Source organism: Caretta caretta, chromosome 16, assembly GCF_965140235.1.
Source record: "Caretta caretta isolate rCarCar2 chromosome 16, rCarCar1.hap1, whole genome shotgun sequence".
Classification (NCBI taxonomy): Eukaryota; Metazoa; Chordata; order Testudines; family Cheloniidae; genus Caretta; species Caretta caretta.
Genome location: NC_134221.1, coordinates 6,695,646 through 6,714,821, shown reverse-complemented (window position 1 = coordinate 6,714,821; position 19,176 = coordinate 6,695,646). Strand labels below are relative to the sequence as shown.

Genomic DNA, 19,176 nt, shown 5'->3' with positions numbered 1-19,176 from the left:
GACATGGTAGGAAGTGGCTGGGGGGACTAGTTATAGCCCTGTGGGAAGTTGCCGTGTTTTGGTTGGAGCCCTGATGACTCAGTTGTGGAGCACTCTACCACTGTTAGGGTCTTGGGCCGGGACCTGGTGGAGCAGGTTAGACCCCTACCCTGGCTACCATGCGGGTAAGGGCAGACCCCTTGGCTGCTAGGCCTCCCTGCCCTGCGAGTTAGAGCAACCCCTTTGGCTCTGGCCACTAGGCCTCTCGGCCTGTGGGTAAGGGCAACCATATCAAGTCTTACCCCATTAGGTCTTCTAGCTCTGAGGACAAGGGCAGCTGAACTGACTGACCACTGGCCATACTGTCCCGGAGGCAAAGACAACTATATTGACATTAGCTGCCCTGAGGTAGAGGGTGGCTTGGAGGATGGGGTGCACTCACCTTGCACTGGATGGGGTTCCCCCACCCTGTCACAATATGCTTGTCAAATGCACCACCTGAGTTATTTCAGTCTTCCAGCATCCCCAAATCTCATGTTAAAGCTTGCCATCTTCCATGGCCCAGCTGCCAAGGTACTTGAACTGGTCAGTCTGATTTAGTCTCACTCCATTAATCTCTACATCCAGTTTTCTGCCTCACACAACCTCAGTCTTAATCATACTCATTTTCATCCCTTGCCAGCTTAGCTGGTCATACCGCTAGTTTACTATTACCTCTAGAACTTCATTTGAGGATGCCATTATTGCTATGTCATCAGCATATAGCAGCTTCTCACCTTTCCCCACTGGGATTTTCCTGTGGACATAGTCCATCAATATGATAACCAGCAGCAGAATTAGGGCCGGCTCTTGGTCAAGGCTGATCCCTGGTTCAGTCTGACTTTCATTTCAAATGGATGTTTAATTCCAAAAAATGTTTGGGTCACTGTTTTAGGTGATCTATATAGGGCATTCACCATAGTTATTAAAATTTCAGTCACTCCATATTTCCTCAGCACTGATGTGAACATCCTTCTGTCCACTTTATTGTATGCCTTTTCTTGGTCTATAAAAGCCCAGAAGCTATCCTGTTGGTGTGACAGTCTGTATCCCTACATGTGCCCCTTTTAATAGGACCTTTTAATAGCATCTTTTACAAAGTATGCCTTGTGAGGTATCATTTAAAAACTCATAATCTGCTGATCACCATTGTCCTGGTAAAATATGTGTGGCAACATTGTATGTAAAGTTATAAGATTCTACTGTATGATAGTACTGAAAACAGCAACAAACCAGTTCCCCAGAGACTAAAGGCTAGCCAAAGCCTCAGCCAGGTATCCACAAAATCAAGTGGACTATCACCTGGTTCATTGGCCATTCTATGGCAGGAAGATTTGTGCAAAGATTTACATTTTGACAAAGAAACAGCTGAGGATTCCCATCCAACAGATTTATCCTGAACCTTGGTTGGAGATGACCCTCAACAAGAAGGAAAAATATAAGAAGGAAGAACAAAGCTCCCAAATCATCTCTCCCTTCATCTCCACTTACAGCGTTGACAATACTTGAAGGACAAAGGAAGCATCATTGGACTGGGGAGGGACTTCAGCCAGGACTTCAGCCAGGAAGACTGCTGCAATGTGGTAAGAGAGATCTTTGCTTTGAATTCACTTAGTTGATTAAGTTAGGTATTCGTTGTGATTTACTTTGTATTTATTTGTAACCAATTATGACTTGTATGCCTCATTACTTGTAGTCATTTAAAATCTCTTTTGTAGTTAATAAACTTGTTTTATCAGGCACCATGTTGGCAACTCTGCCCTAAATGGGGTTGTCTCGTTTAAGAGATGCTCAAAGTATTGTTTCCACTTCTTCTTCACCTGTTCAGGTGTTACCAGCAGCCTCCCCCGATCATCAGCTCAGGGAACTGGTGGATAAGGTCCCATGGCAAGAAAATCTAAGAGGTAAAGGAGTTCAGGAGAGCTGGCAGTTTCTCAAGGACATGTTAAGCACAAAACTGCCAACTATTCCAATGCAAAGGAAATGTAGGAAGAATAGTGAGACATCAATATGGCTCCATCAGGAGCCTGAAAAATCAAATTAATTACCTGAAAATCAAAAAGGAATCCTACGGGAAGTGAAAACATGAACAAAGTGCTAAGGAGAAGTACAAACAAATAGCATAAGCATGTAGGGACAAAACCAGAAAGGTTAGGCACCACATGAGTTTCACCTAGCAAGGGACATAAAAGGCAATAAGAAGAGATTCTTTAAATACATTAGGAGCAAGAGAAAGACAAAGGCAAGTGTAGGTTAGTGGGGAAGGAGAGCTAATAATTGATGTAATCAAGTAAGCTGAGGTGTTTAATGTCTATTTGGTTTCAGCCTTCAATAAAAAAGGTTAATGGTGACAAATACTCAACACAATTAATATTAACAAGAGGGAAGGAACTCAAGCCAAAATAGGGAAAGATCAGGTTAAAAATATGTAAATAAGTTAGATGTATTCAGATTGGCAGGACCTTATGGAGTTCATTTTAGGGGACTTAAGGAACTAGCTGAAGCAATCTCAGAATGGTTAGTGATTATCTTTGAGAACTCCTGGAAGATAGGTGAGGTCCCAGAAGACTGGAGAAGGGCAAACACAGGACCTGTCTTTAAAAGAGAACAAAGAGGACCTGGAGGGTTATAGACCTGTCAGCCTAACTTAGATACCTGGAAAGATACTGTAACAACTTATTAAACAATGAATTTGTAAACACCTAGAGGATTATAGAGTTCTAAGGAATAGCCAGCATGGATTTATCAAGAACAAATGACGCCAAACCAGCCTAATTTCCTTCTTTGGCAGGGTTACTGTCCTAGCGGATGTGGGGAAAGCAATGCATGTGATACATCTTGATTTTTAGTAGGACTTTTGACACAATCCCACATTATATTTTCATAGGCAAACTATAGAAATGTGGTGTCAATTAAATTATTATAAGGTGTGTGCGCAACTGGTTGAAAGTCTGTACTCAAAGTGTAGTTATCAATGGTTTGCTGTCAAACTGGAGGCTGTACCTAGTGGAGTTCCGCAGGGGTCAGTCTTGAGTCTGGTAGTAGTCAATATTTTCATTAATGACTTGGATAACTGCGTGGAGAGTATGTGCTTAAAATCTGGGGATGGCACCAAGCTGGGAAGGATTGTGGGCACTTTGGAGGACAGTATTAGAATTCAAAATGACCTTGACAAATTAGAGAATTGGTCTTCAAGCAACAAAATTAATTTCAATAAAGACAAGCGCAAAGTACTTCACTTAGGAAGGAAAAATCAAGTGCACAGCTCCAGAATGGGGAATAACTGGCTAGCTGGTAATACTGCTGCAAAGATCTGGGGGTTCTCGTCAATCACAAATTGAATGAGTCAATGTGATGGAGTTGCAAAGAAGGCTAATAGCGCTGTGGGGTGTATTAGTAGGACTGTTGCATGTAAGATGTGGGAGATAATTGACCTGCTCTGCTCGGCACTGCTGTGGCCTCAGCCTTAATACTGTGTCCAGTTCTGAGTGTCACACTTTAGGAAAAATATGGATACATTGGAGAGAGTCCAGAGGAGAGCAACAAAAATTGTAAAAGGTTTAGAAAACCTGACCTATTAGGAAAGGTTAAAAAAATTGGGCACATTTTGTTTCGAGAAAAGAAGACTGAAGAGGGACCTGATAAGTCTTCAAGTATGTTAAGGGCTATTATAAAGAGGACTGTGAGATCAATTGTTCTCCATGTCCACTGAAGGTAGTACAAGAAGTAATGGGCATAATCTGCAGCAAGGGAGATTTAGGTTAGATATTAGAAAAAACTTTCTAACTGTAAGGGTAGTTAAGCTCTGGAATAGGCTTCTAAAGGAGGTTGTGGAATCCCCATCATTGGAGGTTTTTAAGAACAGGTTGGACAAACACCTGTAAGGGATGGTCTAGATTTACTCGGTCCTGCCTCTATGCAGGGGTCTGGACTTAATGACTTCTCAAGGTCCCTTCCAGCCATACATTTCTGTGATTTACAATGGTACTGCAATACCATCCTCCTTCCCTTTGCATCTCATTTTTGCAATGCTATAGATCCTTTTTGCCAGCCAGATGTGGGTCATTTAAAAGCACAAGCATACAGGATATCTAGGGCACTCTTTTTGGCCTTCTTCACCGCCCACTTGGCAGCCTGCTTTGATTCTTTGCATTCGTTTTTATTCACAGTGTATGGGTGTATTTTTTTCCCTTTATGAATCATTTTCCTTTTTCACATCACTATTTGCACGTCATTGGTCCATCACCCCTCCTACTCTTTCCCTTGGTTTTCCCCATTTCATTTATAAACCTATGCCACCACCACAATCCACATTCATCTGAGGTAGTTCCGCTCCTCTTGAGCTGATGCCAGATCTGTTTCTGGACACTTATCCTGTACTGCTTGCACAAACTTCTCTGCTGAAGTTCCCCTTAATTTTATGGACTTCAAACTTGGTTTTCTGGGGCAAAGTTCCACTGGACATAGACAATACTAGAGAGCACAGAAATGCACGTGGTCTCCTGACCACACTAATCTGCGCATAAAGGAGGCAGCAATGGCTATTCAAAGGCAAATGCATGGCTTCTTCGGCTTTAGGGTGTCAATTAAGAGTAGCCTAAAATAAGCTCTCCATACTGTCACACAGGAAAAGAACATCCGGCATATGAAAAGAGACCCACCTACAGACGGGCTAATACTAACCAGGAGCTCCATTAATGTCTTTGAGCATTGGAGACTAAATAAGCACGAAGTTGTATTTTCATTTACTGTGCTGGCAGTAAAGAGGACACCACTTTACACACATCAAGTCTTGGTCTATGCCGTGAGGCTTGAGCTGTGTTGAAAGCTAGCATCTGGCTCCACCTTTCCCCCCCTCTTGAAGGCTGCGAATAACTTTCAGACAGTCACTGTGCTTGCTGCTTCACAGCTTCCTCTTTCGCTCAGCAGAAGCAGGAAAAGGAGCCTGATGTCTTGGCGTGAGCTTCTTCCCCCTTCCCTGGTGATTTTAGCTGGATTGATTGGGATCCTGCTGCTTTGTATCACCACTAAAGATGTGCAGAACCCTCCCAGGTGCAAGGTAAGGAATGGCTGTCACAGAGGTGGGCTTAGCCTGGCATATGGCATGCAAGGTGTGCCAGGATGAATATTAACATCAGCAAACACTGACTATTATCTATCACAGTCTAATGTGGTCAGCCTGTAAAAGGGAATCTGTCTTTTTACTTTAGGCTTTACTTGCATCTGTTGCAGCATTGTCTCTAAATCCATTAACTGCCTTGTTTTATGCTGTTAAACACACTGTACCAGTAAGTAAATTAACTTAGTAGCAAAATTCAGCAGTGCCTGCCCTCTTTCTTCAAAGGGCCACAAGCAGAAAGCTTGCTCTCTGGCATATGGCTCCTTGCAGCTGCAACAAGCACTAATATCAGTGAACTTCCTTTTTGTACAATATCTTACTGCTATGACATTCCGGGGTGCAGTCCAGACCAATGAGGGGCTGTGTCACCCCTGCCTTGCAACCTGGGGTGTCTCACAATGCTGTGCTGCTGTGGCTCCCAACCTGGGCTCCTCACAAACAGCATGCAGGTTACACGTGTACCTGCATGTCTGCATAGAGCCACAGCCCTGGTCCAGCAACTCTGATCCCAGCAGCCTGTCAGCAAACTCCAGCCACACTCTGGCTTCCAACAGCCTTGGTTACCACTTGCAGGGTGACCCCAACATACTCCCAATCTCTGATTTCTCCTCCCCCTTCCCCCCCCCCTCAAAGTGTGTTCTACACTGTCCAGCCCTCTCCTATATAGTTCAGATCTATTAGGTCCATTGTCCCTCTAAGGGGATCAATATACAGTAGTTACCCACACAATCACAACACTGGATTAGTTTTAATTTAAAGAATAAAACAAGTTGGGTTTTAAATGAGAAGAATCATAAGGCATTAGTCAGAAATGGTTACATGAGAAATAAAAATAAAATGCTTCCTAGTACTAAACATAGCAAACTAGACTTGGTTCAAGGTGAAGTCCCTTACAACATGTTTCCAGGAACATTGCTGACCAAGCTCAGTCCAAGATTCTCTCCCAAAGTCCAAAGGCTGTTTCCTTTGTCATCTTCTCTGAAAGGGGAGAGATGGATAGGCAGAGAGAACTTGGGGTGTTTTTGCCACTCACTTTTATCATCCAGTCCCCCTTTGAAATGCATTTTCCCGAGGGTTACCCCTAGATAAAGTTCATTCCTGCTGTGAGATTGCAGTCAAGGTGTCTGGTGGTGAGAGAGGTTCCAGGCTGTTCTTCACTAAGATGCAGATCTGCTTGTTCCTGCCCCCCTCTCTTGCCAAAGATCTGTCTTTGAGAAACCGATTTATCCAGACTTGTCTGGTAAACATATTTCAGACCTAATTTCAGCTTATGTTTATAACTTTTTACATATAAGGTTACTACACACATTTCAGCATGTTATTGACTAGTGAGTTATTAGTTTTCAAATGATATTTTACAAGGCATATTTTGTACAAAGATTCTTACAATGGTGTGTAGGTTGTGAATACAGGGATGCATTTGGTTACGACTGCTAACTGCCTGGGCTCTCCCTATAACAGCATTATAAGGAAACAGAGGTATTGTGCTCCAGTGACCTCTAATTTGACATATGAAGAAAGTTTGGACAGGATATGAAAATACTTTGCATTAGCTCCATCCTTGGTTGTAGCCAGGAGTAAAGCTGTCTAAATAGTGCAAAAAATGTTTGTGAGCATTCATTTGAACTCCCCAACAGCTGTTCAGTTTGACCATGATCTCTTGCTATAAGGACCTCCACATCTGAGCGCCCTACACTTTCCTATTCCAAGAAGTTCAACCTTGCTCACATCAGCTGTAGCATTTCCATCGAATGCGACTGTATGAGTGGGTGGCACACTGGTGGTTTTGTGTTTTGGTTTTGACTGAGTCTGCAGAACGACCGCTCTAGTGTGTCTGCTGCTGCTCAGAGCTTTCCTAAGGTTAAATGAATGAAAACTGGCCACTTTTGTCCCCTTTCACTGTTGCTATTTAGAACCCTGCAAGTAGTTGTGAAACTGATCAGAATCAGGGCAGTTTCATTTTGCCCATGCTTGGGATAGCTCTGGCCAGCAGCAGTGAGGCTGAGACTATTCACAGGGTGGAGGTTAAGTCAAAAATAAAGACTGAGGGTGGGAAAGAGATTACCTGTTTGCACCAGCTGAAAAGGAAAGGGAGGGGTAGATTAACAGTGATCGCACACGCTCGGAGCCTTCATAGCATTCAGCACACACCAATTGGGAAACACAGACAAAACTCTTTCTAGCAGTCAGAGGTGATGGGGATGGCTTAATAGCGATCAGATATTTGTTCATCAGGGAGATGAAAGAGCCCAAAGCAGGGTCAGCACCTGACAGGAATTTCAGCACAATCCTCTTTTCTAGCAGCTGGGGGAGGAGAGAGTTGGCTTCACCCTTGGGCTTTGCCTTGGGACAATATCTCTTGTCATGGCCTTTAGCTAGTGGGTTTAGTCCTCTGACTGCTAGATGTCTGGTCAGTGTGAACGAATGGGGATGAAGGATAGATGTGGAGAGCTGGATGTGTGGACTGGTGAGAGCATGTGCTCAGCTATTAGCAGTTCAGGCAAAGCAAGCCCTTGTATGGCTGGGGAGCTGGCTAGTAGCTGCTGCTCTGGGCAATTATTATCGTGTGAAAGTGGAATATACATGCTGTAACAACCTTGTGCTGTCACCTTGCTACTCAGTGTGGCCTCAGAACATCACCATGACAGCAGGGGATGGAATTCAGATCCCCCTGCCTCAAGGACAGAGCCCTGCCCTTTGACAATGAACCGTTAGCAGCACAGGGCATCTGGCTAGAGCTGGTGGGGAGCTTTTTCATAAAATGTTTGGTCAGAAAATACCAATCTGTGAAAACCGAAACTTTTCAGGGGAAAGGGCCAGATATGCTGAAACTTTTGTGGGGAAGTTTCTCAGGTTCAGGATGGGAAGGAGTCCTCCCATCATAGCCAATAACCTGGTGGGAAGGGCACTCACCTGGGATGTGGGCGACCCCTGAGTCCTCCACATCCCAGGAAGTGCCTTCCCTACCAGGCTATTGGCTTTTCTGGGGTGGGTGTCTCTTGTTGGTTTTTCATGACCATCTTAAAGTCTTGGTTTCATCCCAATGCGGCATAGGAAACTTTTTGAATGCCGTTTCCTGCACAGATCGATTCATAGTGAAGCAGTCCTCATTCCCTCGCGTAGGGGGCATACAATATAGTAATGAAACAGTCTTGTGTAACTTTTACAGGCAAGCGTTTGCTATTATAACTGGGAGAGCAGCGACTGGGAATAATACTTCACACTTCTACAGCATCTGTCATCCTAAGTCTTTTACAAATGCTCACTACCAGCTTTCTAACTAGGGCTGGGGGAACTACTCACATCAGATTTTGAGTCAAATGTAGCCCTTCATTCTATTTGTGGCTGGTCTGTGCCATTTTGATGAATCTGTTCATTCAAAAATTATCCAGGACCCAATTCTGATTTACACTAAGGCCAATTCATGGTGTAAATGGAGACCTTAAATCTATCTCACTTTAATGACTTAAGCAGTGTAGCGTGACCTTAGTGTAAATGAGTCAAGCCCTCAGCGCACTTTATATGCAAACAGAATTAAGCCTGTGGCTTGCTGGCAAACGGTTTAGTGGCTGTTACTTTGAGCATTCTGAATTCACATTTTGGACTTAGAAGCTGGGATTTTCAAAGGGCCTATAGGATTTAGGCACCCAACTTATATCAACTTTCAATAGGAGCTGAGGGACCAAACCCTCTAGGACCCTAAAAATCCCAACCTGAGCATTTGGACTGGACATGTTGTTCATGTCATGTTGCTCCCCAGTTAGATGAGGAGAATCGGCATTGCAGGGGCAAATGCTCACTGTTACGAATCTGAAACTTTCTGGAACTATTTGGTGGCATTTGTTCAACATATGCTTCAGGAACATCCTTCCCAGGGAATTTGTTTGCTTTTTGCAGTTACTCTGGGGCATGCAGAAGGATCAAAAACTGATCACATGAGCTTGCTTGATATTTTGACTGAATGGTCAGGAATTTTCTTGCAGTACTCACCAATTTTTAATTATAATCAAAGAGCACTGTGCATAACTCAGTCCTCCTTACTGAGTAACCCTACAATAACAAACCAAAATGCAGCTTAGATAGAGATAAAACATTCCCAGTAAGGAAGGTGGAAGCAGATCTGATTTTTATGCTTCTATGGGATTATTGCAAACTTCTGGGGGGGGGGGGGAGGGGAAGGGCCTGAAAACTACTTTGACAGTGACATTTACAAGGCCAGTTGGTGCATTAGGCAAACAATGTCTAATAGACACTCCCTCGTGCTTATAAGACATGTATTTCCTCACACGTGTAACTCCTCCACTTGCCAGCTCTCATGATTTTACCACAAATCTCTGCTATTTGGCATTTTTCTTAAAGCCCCAGCTCCTGGAATCATGTGAACATGTGAGCCTCCCAGCTTTTATTAAAAATAAAGATAAGTTTCTAGCCTTTGGTGTTGTAGAGAAAAGCTTGAAAATGTGACCTGAGTGAAACTGAAAGGCCCTGAAACCATAGCGAAAAGAAAACAACCCCAATTTTTGTAATATCTCATGATTTAAGCCAATCTCCTGGATTTTTTTTGCGGCAGGAGTCCTGATTCTGAAATGGTTGTATAGCACCAACACCTCTGCATGGGTTGTCGGCAGCAGGGATTGGAACTGGGACTTCTAGATCTTAATGCTTCTTGTCTGAGCTAAAAGTCCTGTCTCTGGGCTTGTCTACACTGGCACTTTACAGCGCTGCAACTTTCTCGCTTGGGGTGTGAAAAAACACCCCCCGGAGTGCAGCAAGTTTCAGTGCTGAAAAGCACCAGTGTACACAGTGCTCCTAGCACTGATAGCTGTGCCCCCCCGTGGAGGTGGTTTTTTAGAGCGTTGGGAGAGCTCTCTGCTGCGACCACATAAGCCACATTAAAGCGCTGCCATGGCAGCACTTTAGCATTGCCAGTGTAGACCAGCTCTGTTAGGCTCATCAACTCATGGGGCCTAGCCAGTACTAGAGGGGGACAGAGGGCCACACCAAGTGGGTTTGGTCTGCTCTTGTATAACAGGTTAGGAAGGTGCTGATATAATATTATGAATACATTCCTGTGCTGCCCCTCCGGCTCCTGCTCTGCTGAACCACACTCTGTTCAGGGCTTTAAAAAGATACCGCAGAGTTAAACCTCGGACAGCGTGCCATGCAACTTCTTAGGAGCAACAAGTAACATAAACATCTACAACCAGCACTTGGCTGCTTGTGAATAACTTTCTTAACAGTTGTGTTTATGTGGTTACTCTCCTGGGGTTTTCCCATACACCGTTTCCTAGTTTGTTGCTGTTACCAAAGTTTCAGTGCAAGCCTGCACTCACGCATGCATCTTCTCCTCTAATCCTCTCCCAGGGTTGATTTCTCAGTCGCTGCAGCAGGATGTCAAAAGTGCACATGGGTTATCAGGACCCCTCAGATCCAGAGGAGAGTAGCAGCCCCACAGATCTCCGAGGCCCCGCCATGCTCATTCCATTCCCCCTTCCTCTGTCGCTTGCTCTCCCCCACCCTCACTCACTTTCACCGGACTGGGGGAGGGGTTGGGGTGCGGGCTCTGGGCTGGGGTTGAGGGTTTTGGAGTGTGGGAGGGGCTCTGGGCTGAGCCTGGGATAGAGGGTTGGGGTTCAGGAGTGGGTGCAGGGTGTGGGCTCTGGGAGTGGATTGGGGTGTGGAAGGGGGTTCAGGGCTCGGACAAGGGTTGAGGTGCGGGAGGGGTTCAGGGTGTGGGTTCCAGCTGGGCGCCACTTACCTCAGGTGGCTCCCGGGAGGCAGCAGCAGTGGTGCAGGTGCAGTGGGGCTAAGGCAGGCTCCCTACCTGCCCTGGCCCCACGCTGCTCTTGGAAGCAGCCGGCATGTCCGGCAGTGGCTCCGGAGGCAGGTGGCTCTGCCTGCCATCCCTACCTGCAGGCACCACCCGCGCAGCTCCCATTGGTTGCAGGTCCCCGTTCCTGACCAATGGGAGCTGTGTGGGTTGTGCCTGCTGGTGAGGGCAGCGTGCGGAGACCCCCTGCCTTCCCCCGGGGCAGCAGGGACGTGCCAGTCGCATCCGGGAGCAGCGTGGGGCCAGGGCAGGCGGGGAGCCTGCCTTCGCCCTGCTGCGCTGCCAGGCTGTTAGTGGCCAATCTCCTGGTTTGACTGCAGGAGATTCTGGGAGCTCGAGCCCGATTCCAGGAGACTCCCAGTCAAACTGGGAGGGTTGGCAACCCTAGACTCAGACTGAGATCGACTGTCAGAGGCTCCACGATCAACCAGTTGATCACGATTGACTGGTTGGTGACCACTGCCATACATACACCATACAAGAATATTCATGATCAGTAAGTTACTAGTTTTCCAAGGATTTATTACATCCCACATATTAAATACAGATTATGAGTTGAGGTACATTGAAGATGACAGATGACAGAACAAGGAGTAATGGTCTCAAGTTGCAGTGGGGGAGATTTAGGTTGGATATTAGGAAAAACTTTTTCACTAGGAGGGTGGTGAAACACTGGAATGCGTTACCTAGGGAGGTGGTAGAATTTCCTTCCTTAGAAGTTTTTAAGGTCAGGCTTGACAAAGCCCTGGTTGGGATGATTTAATTGGGGATCGGTCCTGCTTTGAGCAGGGGGTTGGACTAGATGACCTCCTGAGGTCCCTTCCAACCCTGATATTCTATGATTCTATGATTCTATGAACTGGTCAGGGAATCTGAAATGCGTTTCCTGACACCAGTGAGCACTGGGATACTCTTAGGGTCACAATGGGTACATTTGGAGTTGACAATGCTGAGTATTTGTGCAGCCGAGCAACCCCACAATAACAAACCAATGTGCAAATGCGTGTCTTCAGGGGCATATCTATTAATGACCTTCCTGTTGTTTTTCAGTACGGCATTGTGCTGGATGCTGGCCTGTCCCGCACTACCCTGTTCATATACCAGTGGTCAGCCAGCAAAGAGAACAATACTGCGGTGATCAGTGAACATCGCTCCTGTGCTGTGCAAGGTAAGGTGGCTGTTCTGCTGCTCATTTATGGACGCTTGCACCGGGTGCCATTTAATGGCATAGTCGTTTCCCGCCACATGCTCTTCTCCTAACTCTGCACAAAGGAATTATTATGAGGTGCAGATAAATCCCCTACAAACTAAAACCGAGGCAGCTGTTTCTACTCTGCCTGATGGCTGAAGCACCTGGTGGGAAATGAAGTGGAACTGCCTGTTCCACTAGATGGTACTAGCTGAAGCATGTGAGAGGCCTGTGTGTCTTGCGAGGAGTGGTATTGACTGTGTTTATGGCATTGTCTCTTCACTGGTAACAACATCTGGTGTCGGTGGCACTCGTCAGTGCTGTGTGTCAACTGTTAGGGGAACAGTAGGTATTGAGTTTGAATACAATTCAATAGCTCTCCCTGTGCTGCAACAACTCCAAGGGGCTCTGTACCCATGGGAATCAGCTTGCAGGATCAGCACCTGATTTTGCAAGCTCCTCAGGTCAAGTACTATATATCATAAGCATCCTGATCTTTAGATACTGAAGACCATGATGCCCGACCTTACTGAGTGGCCTCATAGATAGATAGATCACTTGTCAGCTGGGGATCTCAAAACTCTTTGCAAAAATAGGTAAACATTTTTGCCCCGACTTTACAGATGGGGAAACTGAGGCACACAGCGAGGCAGGGACCTGCTGAAGGTGTCACAGTGAGTCAGCGGCAAAGCCAGGAATACTAAATCTCCAGCCTGACGCATTTTCCATTAGCACCTACTGAAAGCTATTAGTTCTTATATCCACTTTTGGCAAGAGCACATCTTTCATGGACAGCAAAATCGGGTTTCTAGCCCTTTTCACTGCAAAGAAGGCTTCTAGGTATCCTCTTAACTGAGCCATGCAGAAAACTGCCTCTAGCTAGACCACAGCAGCAACCAAGGTGTGAAATTCCGCCTCCCTCACAGCTGATTCAGCAGAAGTGTGAGCGCTGTTCCCATCCCATCTCTCTTATTCTCAATAAAGTGTGAAATTTGCCCAAATCACAAGTAAGCTCTATCTATCTATGTATCTTTGTTCTTGTAAGGAGCATGACAGTTATCTGACCCACTTACAATGGATGCCACTGAATTGTGTCCATGTAGCAATTTTTTTCACCACGCAGCCATGTGCAGTCACTAAGCTTGAGTTTTTGAATCTGCTTTGCTGCTGAACCATGCTTATCTCAGTGCATACTGGGAAAATCTGAACAGCTATCCCATAGTGCCCCAGCAGATGCAGGAGTGCTGGGCAGACACCCTCAAGCAGCACCATCAGCATGTGGAGCAATGCACTCTGGGATGCCTTACTGCATGAGGCAGCTGGGAAGGAGGAAGACTGGCCAAACCAGCTGTAGAGAGATATGTCCCATCTACACACGAACAAGTTACAAGCAAATATCCGTGTGCCAGCATAGGCCATTGGCAGAGGGATAAACCTGGTTCCCTGATTATGGATGGCAGATCTACTCTACAGACTTCTGCCTGCATAGCTAGGCCAGTCAGAGTTGTGCTGCGCTGTCAGCTGTGCTGACAGAAGCCCCTAGTGTAGATGCCGTTATACCAGAAAAATTTCGTTTACCAGTAGAGCTAGTTTTGCTCTGGGCGTGTGTGGTTTTACTCTGCTCGCACAAAATACAGTTTTACTGGGCTAGCGGCATCCATACAAGGAGTGCTTTGCCATATAGGGGTATTGCTATGCCAGTAAAGCGCTCCTAGAGTAGGCATAATCTGTGAGTATGAAGGACAGAAATTAGAGAGAGGCAGGTTAGTCTAGTGGTTAGGGCACGAGCGCAGGGCATGGGAGACTTAGATTGAAATCTCTGCTCTGCCACGAGACAGTGACCTTGGGCAAGTCACACAGCCTATCTATGCCTTAGTTCCCCCTCTATACAATAGAGATAATAGCCCGGGCCTGCCTTATGGGCTGTTGTAAAGATAAATATGTTAAAGGCTGTGAGGTGCTGATCAGATACTGTGGCAGTAGGGTAAATACCTAAGGTATTAGATAAACTGCATGATCTGTGAACACAAACTATGTTCAGATCCCTCTGTGCCACTAATTGCTGACAAAATGGGTCAAAACTGTAATGGGACCTAAAAATGGGACCTAAAACTGACTCCTCTGTGGATGATTTTTCGTATCAAATGAAGACACTTTTTCTAATGGCTCCTCCTGGGATTTGAAAATCCAGCTAAGATCCTTCTGCCTCTTACACCGTCATCTGTGGAAAAAGATTTCTGCAATTCAAACAGTATTTAGCTGGCAATTTTGTTGGTGATGTACGGGGTGGACTAGAATCCACCTCACTCTCCCACAGCTGCATTGGTTCTAGGGCTAACAGTAGGACTGAAAACTTATGAGTAAAGCAAGCAGATTTGATCATAGACAAACAGAAAGTCATATTATTTTATGGAGCGGCATATTATTATTATAATGGAAATTCCATATTTGCAGTGAATTTCCATTATAATCCTGATTTTGGTCCCCCTATAAAATCTGTAAGCAATGGTTTATTGGATTAAAAATGTAGTAATGAGGCTTTAGGACTAGATAAATCATTTCTACCAAATTTGAAGTGACTTGAGCAAGGGGTACCTGAATTATAACATCTTAGCAATGGAACTGTTTAACAGAGTTCAGAAAATCTAACATTTTTGTATGACACTTTGTAGAAAAGACAAATTGGAAAGAAGGAGAGAATGTAGTTTACTGGATTTGTCTTCTCAAGATCTAGTGTATAGAACTAACGATTAGTTAAAACTATCATCTGCCTAGGATTGCTTTATGCTCTTGCAAGTAGCATTCACCAAAGTTCTTTTTTTCTGGTCCCAAATTCAACATGTCTGTTATGAGATGATGGGAACTGTGCAGCAGTTCATGACAGTGCTGTGGCTGCTTGGAATTATCAATGACAATGCTAGATTTGTGAGGGACCTGAGTTCTGGGACACACCCATCCGTTGAAACCTGCAAGAAAGAATTTATTAATTACCTTAAACCTCTAAGCCTGATGAATACACTGAAGAAGCTACTAATCCACTAACAGACTAGAACTCATATAGGCCCTGTCATAAATATAAAGAGAAGGGTAAACCCCTTTAAAATCCCTCCTGGCCAGAGGAAAAGTCCTCTCACCTGTAAAGGGTTAAGAAGCTAAAGGTAACCTCGCTGGCACCTGACCAAAATGACCAATGAGAAGACAAGATACTTTCAAAAGCTGGGAGGAGGGAGAAAAACAAAGGGTCTGTGTCTGTCTGTATGCTGCTTTTGCCAGGGACAGAACAGGAATGGAGTCTTAGAACTTTTAGTAAGTAATCTAGCTAGGTATGTGTTAGATTATGATTTCTTTAAATGGCTGAGAAAAGAGCTGTGCTGAATAGAATGACTATTCCTGTCTGTGTGTCTTTTTTGTAACTTAAGGTTTTGCCTAGAGGGATTCTCTATGTTTTTGAATCTAATTACCCTGTAAGGTATCTACCCATCCTGATTTTACAGACGTGATTCCTTTACTTCTATTAAAAGTCTTCTTGTAAGAAAACGGAATGCTTTTTCATTGTTCTAAGATCCAAGGGTTTGGGTCTGTGGTCACCTATGCAAATTGGTGAGGATTTTTACCAAACCTTCCCCAGGAAGTGGGGTGCAAGGGTTGGGAGGATTTTGCGGGGAAAGACGTGTCCAGACTACGTTTCCCAGTAAACCCAGATAAAGTTTGGTAGTGGCAGTGGAAATCCAAGGGCAAAGGGTAAAATTAATTTGTACCTTGGGGAAGTTTTAACCTAAGCTGGTAAAAGTAAGCTTAGGAGGTTTTCATGCAGGTCCCCACATCTGTACCCTAGAGTTCAGAGTGGGGAAGGAACCTTGACAGGCCCCGATTCAGGAAAGCACTTAAGCTCACACACAAAAACGAATAGCTTTCAGTAGGTCTATGAGTCCCACAATAGTTAGTCTTCTCCATAGGCGCTGACTTCTACTGGTGCCGGTGGGTGCTCGACCCCCCTCTGCCCCCGGCCCCGGCCCTGGCCCTGCCCTGCCCCCTACTGCCCCCATTCCAACCCCTTCCCCAAAGTCCTCACCCCAACTCCGCCCCCTCCCTGCCCCTATTCTGACTCCTTCCCCAAATCACCGCCCCGACCCCACCTCTTCCCCGCCTCCTCCCCTGAGTGTGCCACGTTCCTGGTCCTCCCCATCCCTCCCGGAGCTTGCTACAGCTACTTTGGCTGCGGCAAGCGCTGGGAGGTAGGCGGAGAAGCAGGGATGCGGTGCACTCAGGGGAGGAGGTGGAGAAGGAGATGAGATGGGGTGAGGCGGCGGGACGGGGAGCTTGGCTGCTGGTGGGTGCACAGCACCCACCAGTTTTTCCCCGAAGGTGCTTCAATCCCGGAGCACCCACGGAGTCAGCACCTATGATTTTACCTCAGCTATTGTCAAAATGTGCTAATGCAAAAGGCATCAGGCTGGAGACTTCGCGTCCCTGGTCCTGCCACTGACTCACTGTGACAAGTCATCTAACCCAGTTACAACTTGTTTTTCACTACATAGCCATGTGCTGTCACTGAGCTTGAGCTTCTGCGTCTGCTTTGCTGCTGAATCATGTTGATCCCAGTGCATACTGGGAAAAGCTGAATAGCTTGACTGCAAGCACATACTTCCCTGAATTGGGGCCATGCTTAGATTGACTTCAGGGGGCATATGTCAGGTCCCACATGACAATGCATTGTTCTAGCTGGTACTGTACAACTATAAACAATGTACACCATATTGTCCTTAACAATATATTAGTTGTTCCTCTGTTTAGGCCTGTGTGGCATTGGATAGTCATGTTAAATTGAATGGGATATTTGTAGCTCTGGCTGTTTAATTCTAAGGTATTTTGTTTAAAAATATTTTAATGAAAAGGATATGAAATAAAAAGTTTGGCAGAAACCACGACTAATTCTGGTTATGTCAGCGTTGCTGGCTCTACACATTCAAACATCATGAGTCAGGGCCCAAAAAACCATGCAATTTTTAAAAATAACTTCTGAATTCTTTTTATTTGTCTTCTGCTGTTGTAACCTTTCGGGGTCATATTTTCAAGCTTTTCTCCACAACCATGTGGGCCAAAACCGTACTTTTTTACAATGAAAGCTGAGATTATCACATAATCACATGCCTCCAGGAACTGGGGATTTGTGATAAAATCATCAGAGTTGGCAATGCTGTTGCCACACTGGGTAAGGAGCTTGTCTTCTAGCTGTTGTATAAAGTGCTGTGCATGCTAATGGTGCTTTACAAACCGCAATTATATCTGAATGAGAGTTGAGTTTTGAACAATACATTGAACTCAGCAGGAATCATAGAATATCAGGGTTGGAAGGGACCTCAGGAGGTCATCTAGTCCAACCCCCTGCTCAAAGCAGGACCAATCCCCAACTAAATCATGCCAGCCAGGGCTTTGACAAGCCTGACCTTAAAAACCTCAAAGGAAGGAGATTCCACCACCTCCCTAGGTAACCCATTCCAGTGCTTCACCACCCTCCTAGTGAAATAGTGTTTCCTAGTATCCAGCCTAGACTTCCCCCACTGCAACTTGAGACCATTGATGCTTGTCCTGTCATCTGCCACCGAGAACAGCCTAGATCCATCCATTCAAGTAGTTGAAGGCTGCTATCAAATCCCACCTCACACTTTTCTTCTGCAGACTAAATAACCCCAGTTCCCTCAGCCTCTCCTCATAAGTCATGTGTTCCAGTCCCCTAATTATTTTTGTTGCCCTCCGCTGGACGTTTTCCAATTTTTCCACATCCTTCTTGTAGTGAGGGGCCCAAAACTGGACACAGTACTCCAGATGAGGCCTCACCAATGTCGAATAGAGGAGAATGATCATGTCCCTCGATCTGCTGGTAATGCCCCTACTTATACAGCCCAAAATGCCATTGGTCTTCTTGGCAACAAGGGCACACTGTTGACTTATATCCAGCTTTTTGTCCACTGTAACCCCTAGGTCCTTTTCTGCAGAACTTCTGCCTAGCCATTCGGTCCCTAGTCTGTAGTGGTGCATGGGATTCTTCCGTCCTAAGTGCAGGACTCTGCACTTGTCCTTGTTGAACCTCATCAGATTTCTTTTGGCCCAATCCTCTAATTTGTCTAGGTCCCTCTGTATCCTATCCCTACCCTCCAGCGTATCTACCACTCCTTCCAGTTTAGTGTCACCTGAAAACTCGCTGAGGGTGCAATCCACGCCATCCTCCAGATCATTAATGAAGATATTGAACAAAACCGGCCCCAGGACCGACCCTTGGGGCACTCCGCTTGATAGCGGCTGTGAACGAGACATGGATTAGGGGTCTGGATTAGGGATTAAAATGATTAGGGGTCTGGAACACATGAGTTATGAGGAGAGGCTGAGGGAACTGGGATTGTTTAGTCTGCAGAAGAGAAGAATGAGGGGGGATTTGATAGCTGCTTTCAACTACCTGAGAGGTAGTTCCAGAGAGGATGGTTCTAGACTATTCTCAGTGGTGGAAGAGGACAGGACAAGGAGTAATGGTCTCAAGTTGCAGTGGGGGAGGTTTAGGTTGGATATTAGGAAAAACATTTTCACTAGGAGGGTGGTGAAACACTGGAATGCGTTGCCTAGGGAGGTGGTGGAATCTCCTTCCTTAGAAGTTTTTAAGGTCAGGCTTGACAAAGCCCTGGCTGGGATGATTTAATTGGGTATGGGTCCTGCTTTTGAGCAGGGGGTTGGACTAGATGACCTCCTGAGGTCCCTTCCAACCCTGATATTCTATGATTCTATGGAGCCATTGATCACTACCCGTTGAGCCCGATGATCTAGTCAGCTTTCTATCCACCTTATAGTCCATTTGTCCAGCCCATACTTCTTTAACTTGCTGGCAAGAATACTGTAGGAGACCGTATGATACGTTTTCTCATGAGGTCTTAAAACAGAACAAGCCTCTTGAGTGTTTTGTGCAAGTGACCAGAATCCGGAAAGCAGACACGTCGTTTGGCTATTCTGAAAACAATCCAGTTTCAATGC

The 19,176-nt window shown here is 45.5% G+C and overlaps 1 protein-coding gene across 1 annotated transcript in view; it reads left to right on the top strand.

Moving 5' to 3' along the window:
• Positions 1–4,365: 4,365 nt before the first annotated feature.
• LOC125623633 (ectonucleoside triphosphate diphosphohydrolase 2) overlaps positions 4,366–19,176 on the top strand; it is a 31,051-nt gene continuing 16,240 nt past the window's right edge. The window contains exons 1-2 of the mRNA XM_048823276.2: positions 4,366–5,077; positions 12,018–12,135. Coding sequence (XP_048679233.2) covers positions 4,967–5,077; positions 12,018–12,135 — 229 coding nt within the window. The 5' untranslated portion in view covers positions 4,366–4,966. The remainder of the gene's footprint in view (positions 5,078–12,017; positions 12,136–19,176) is intronic.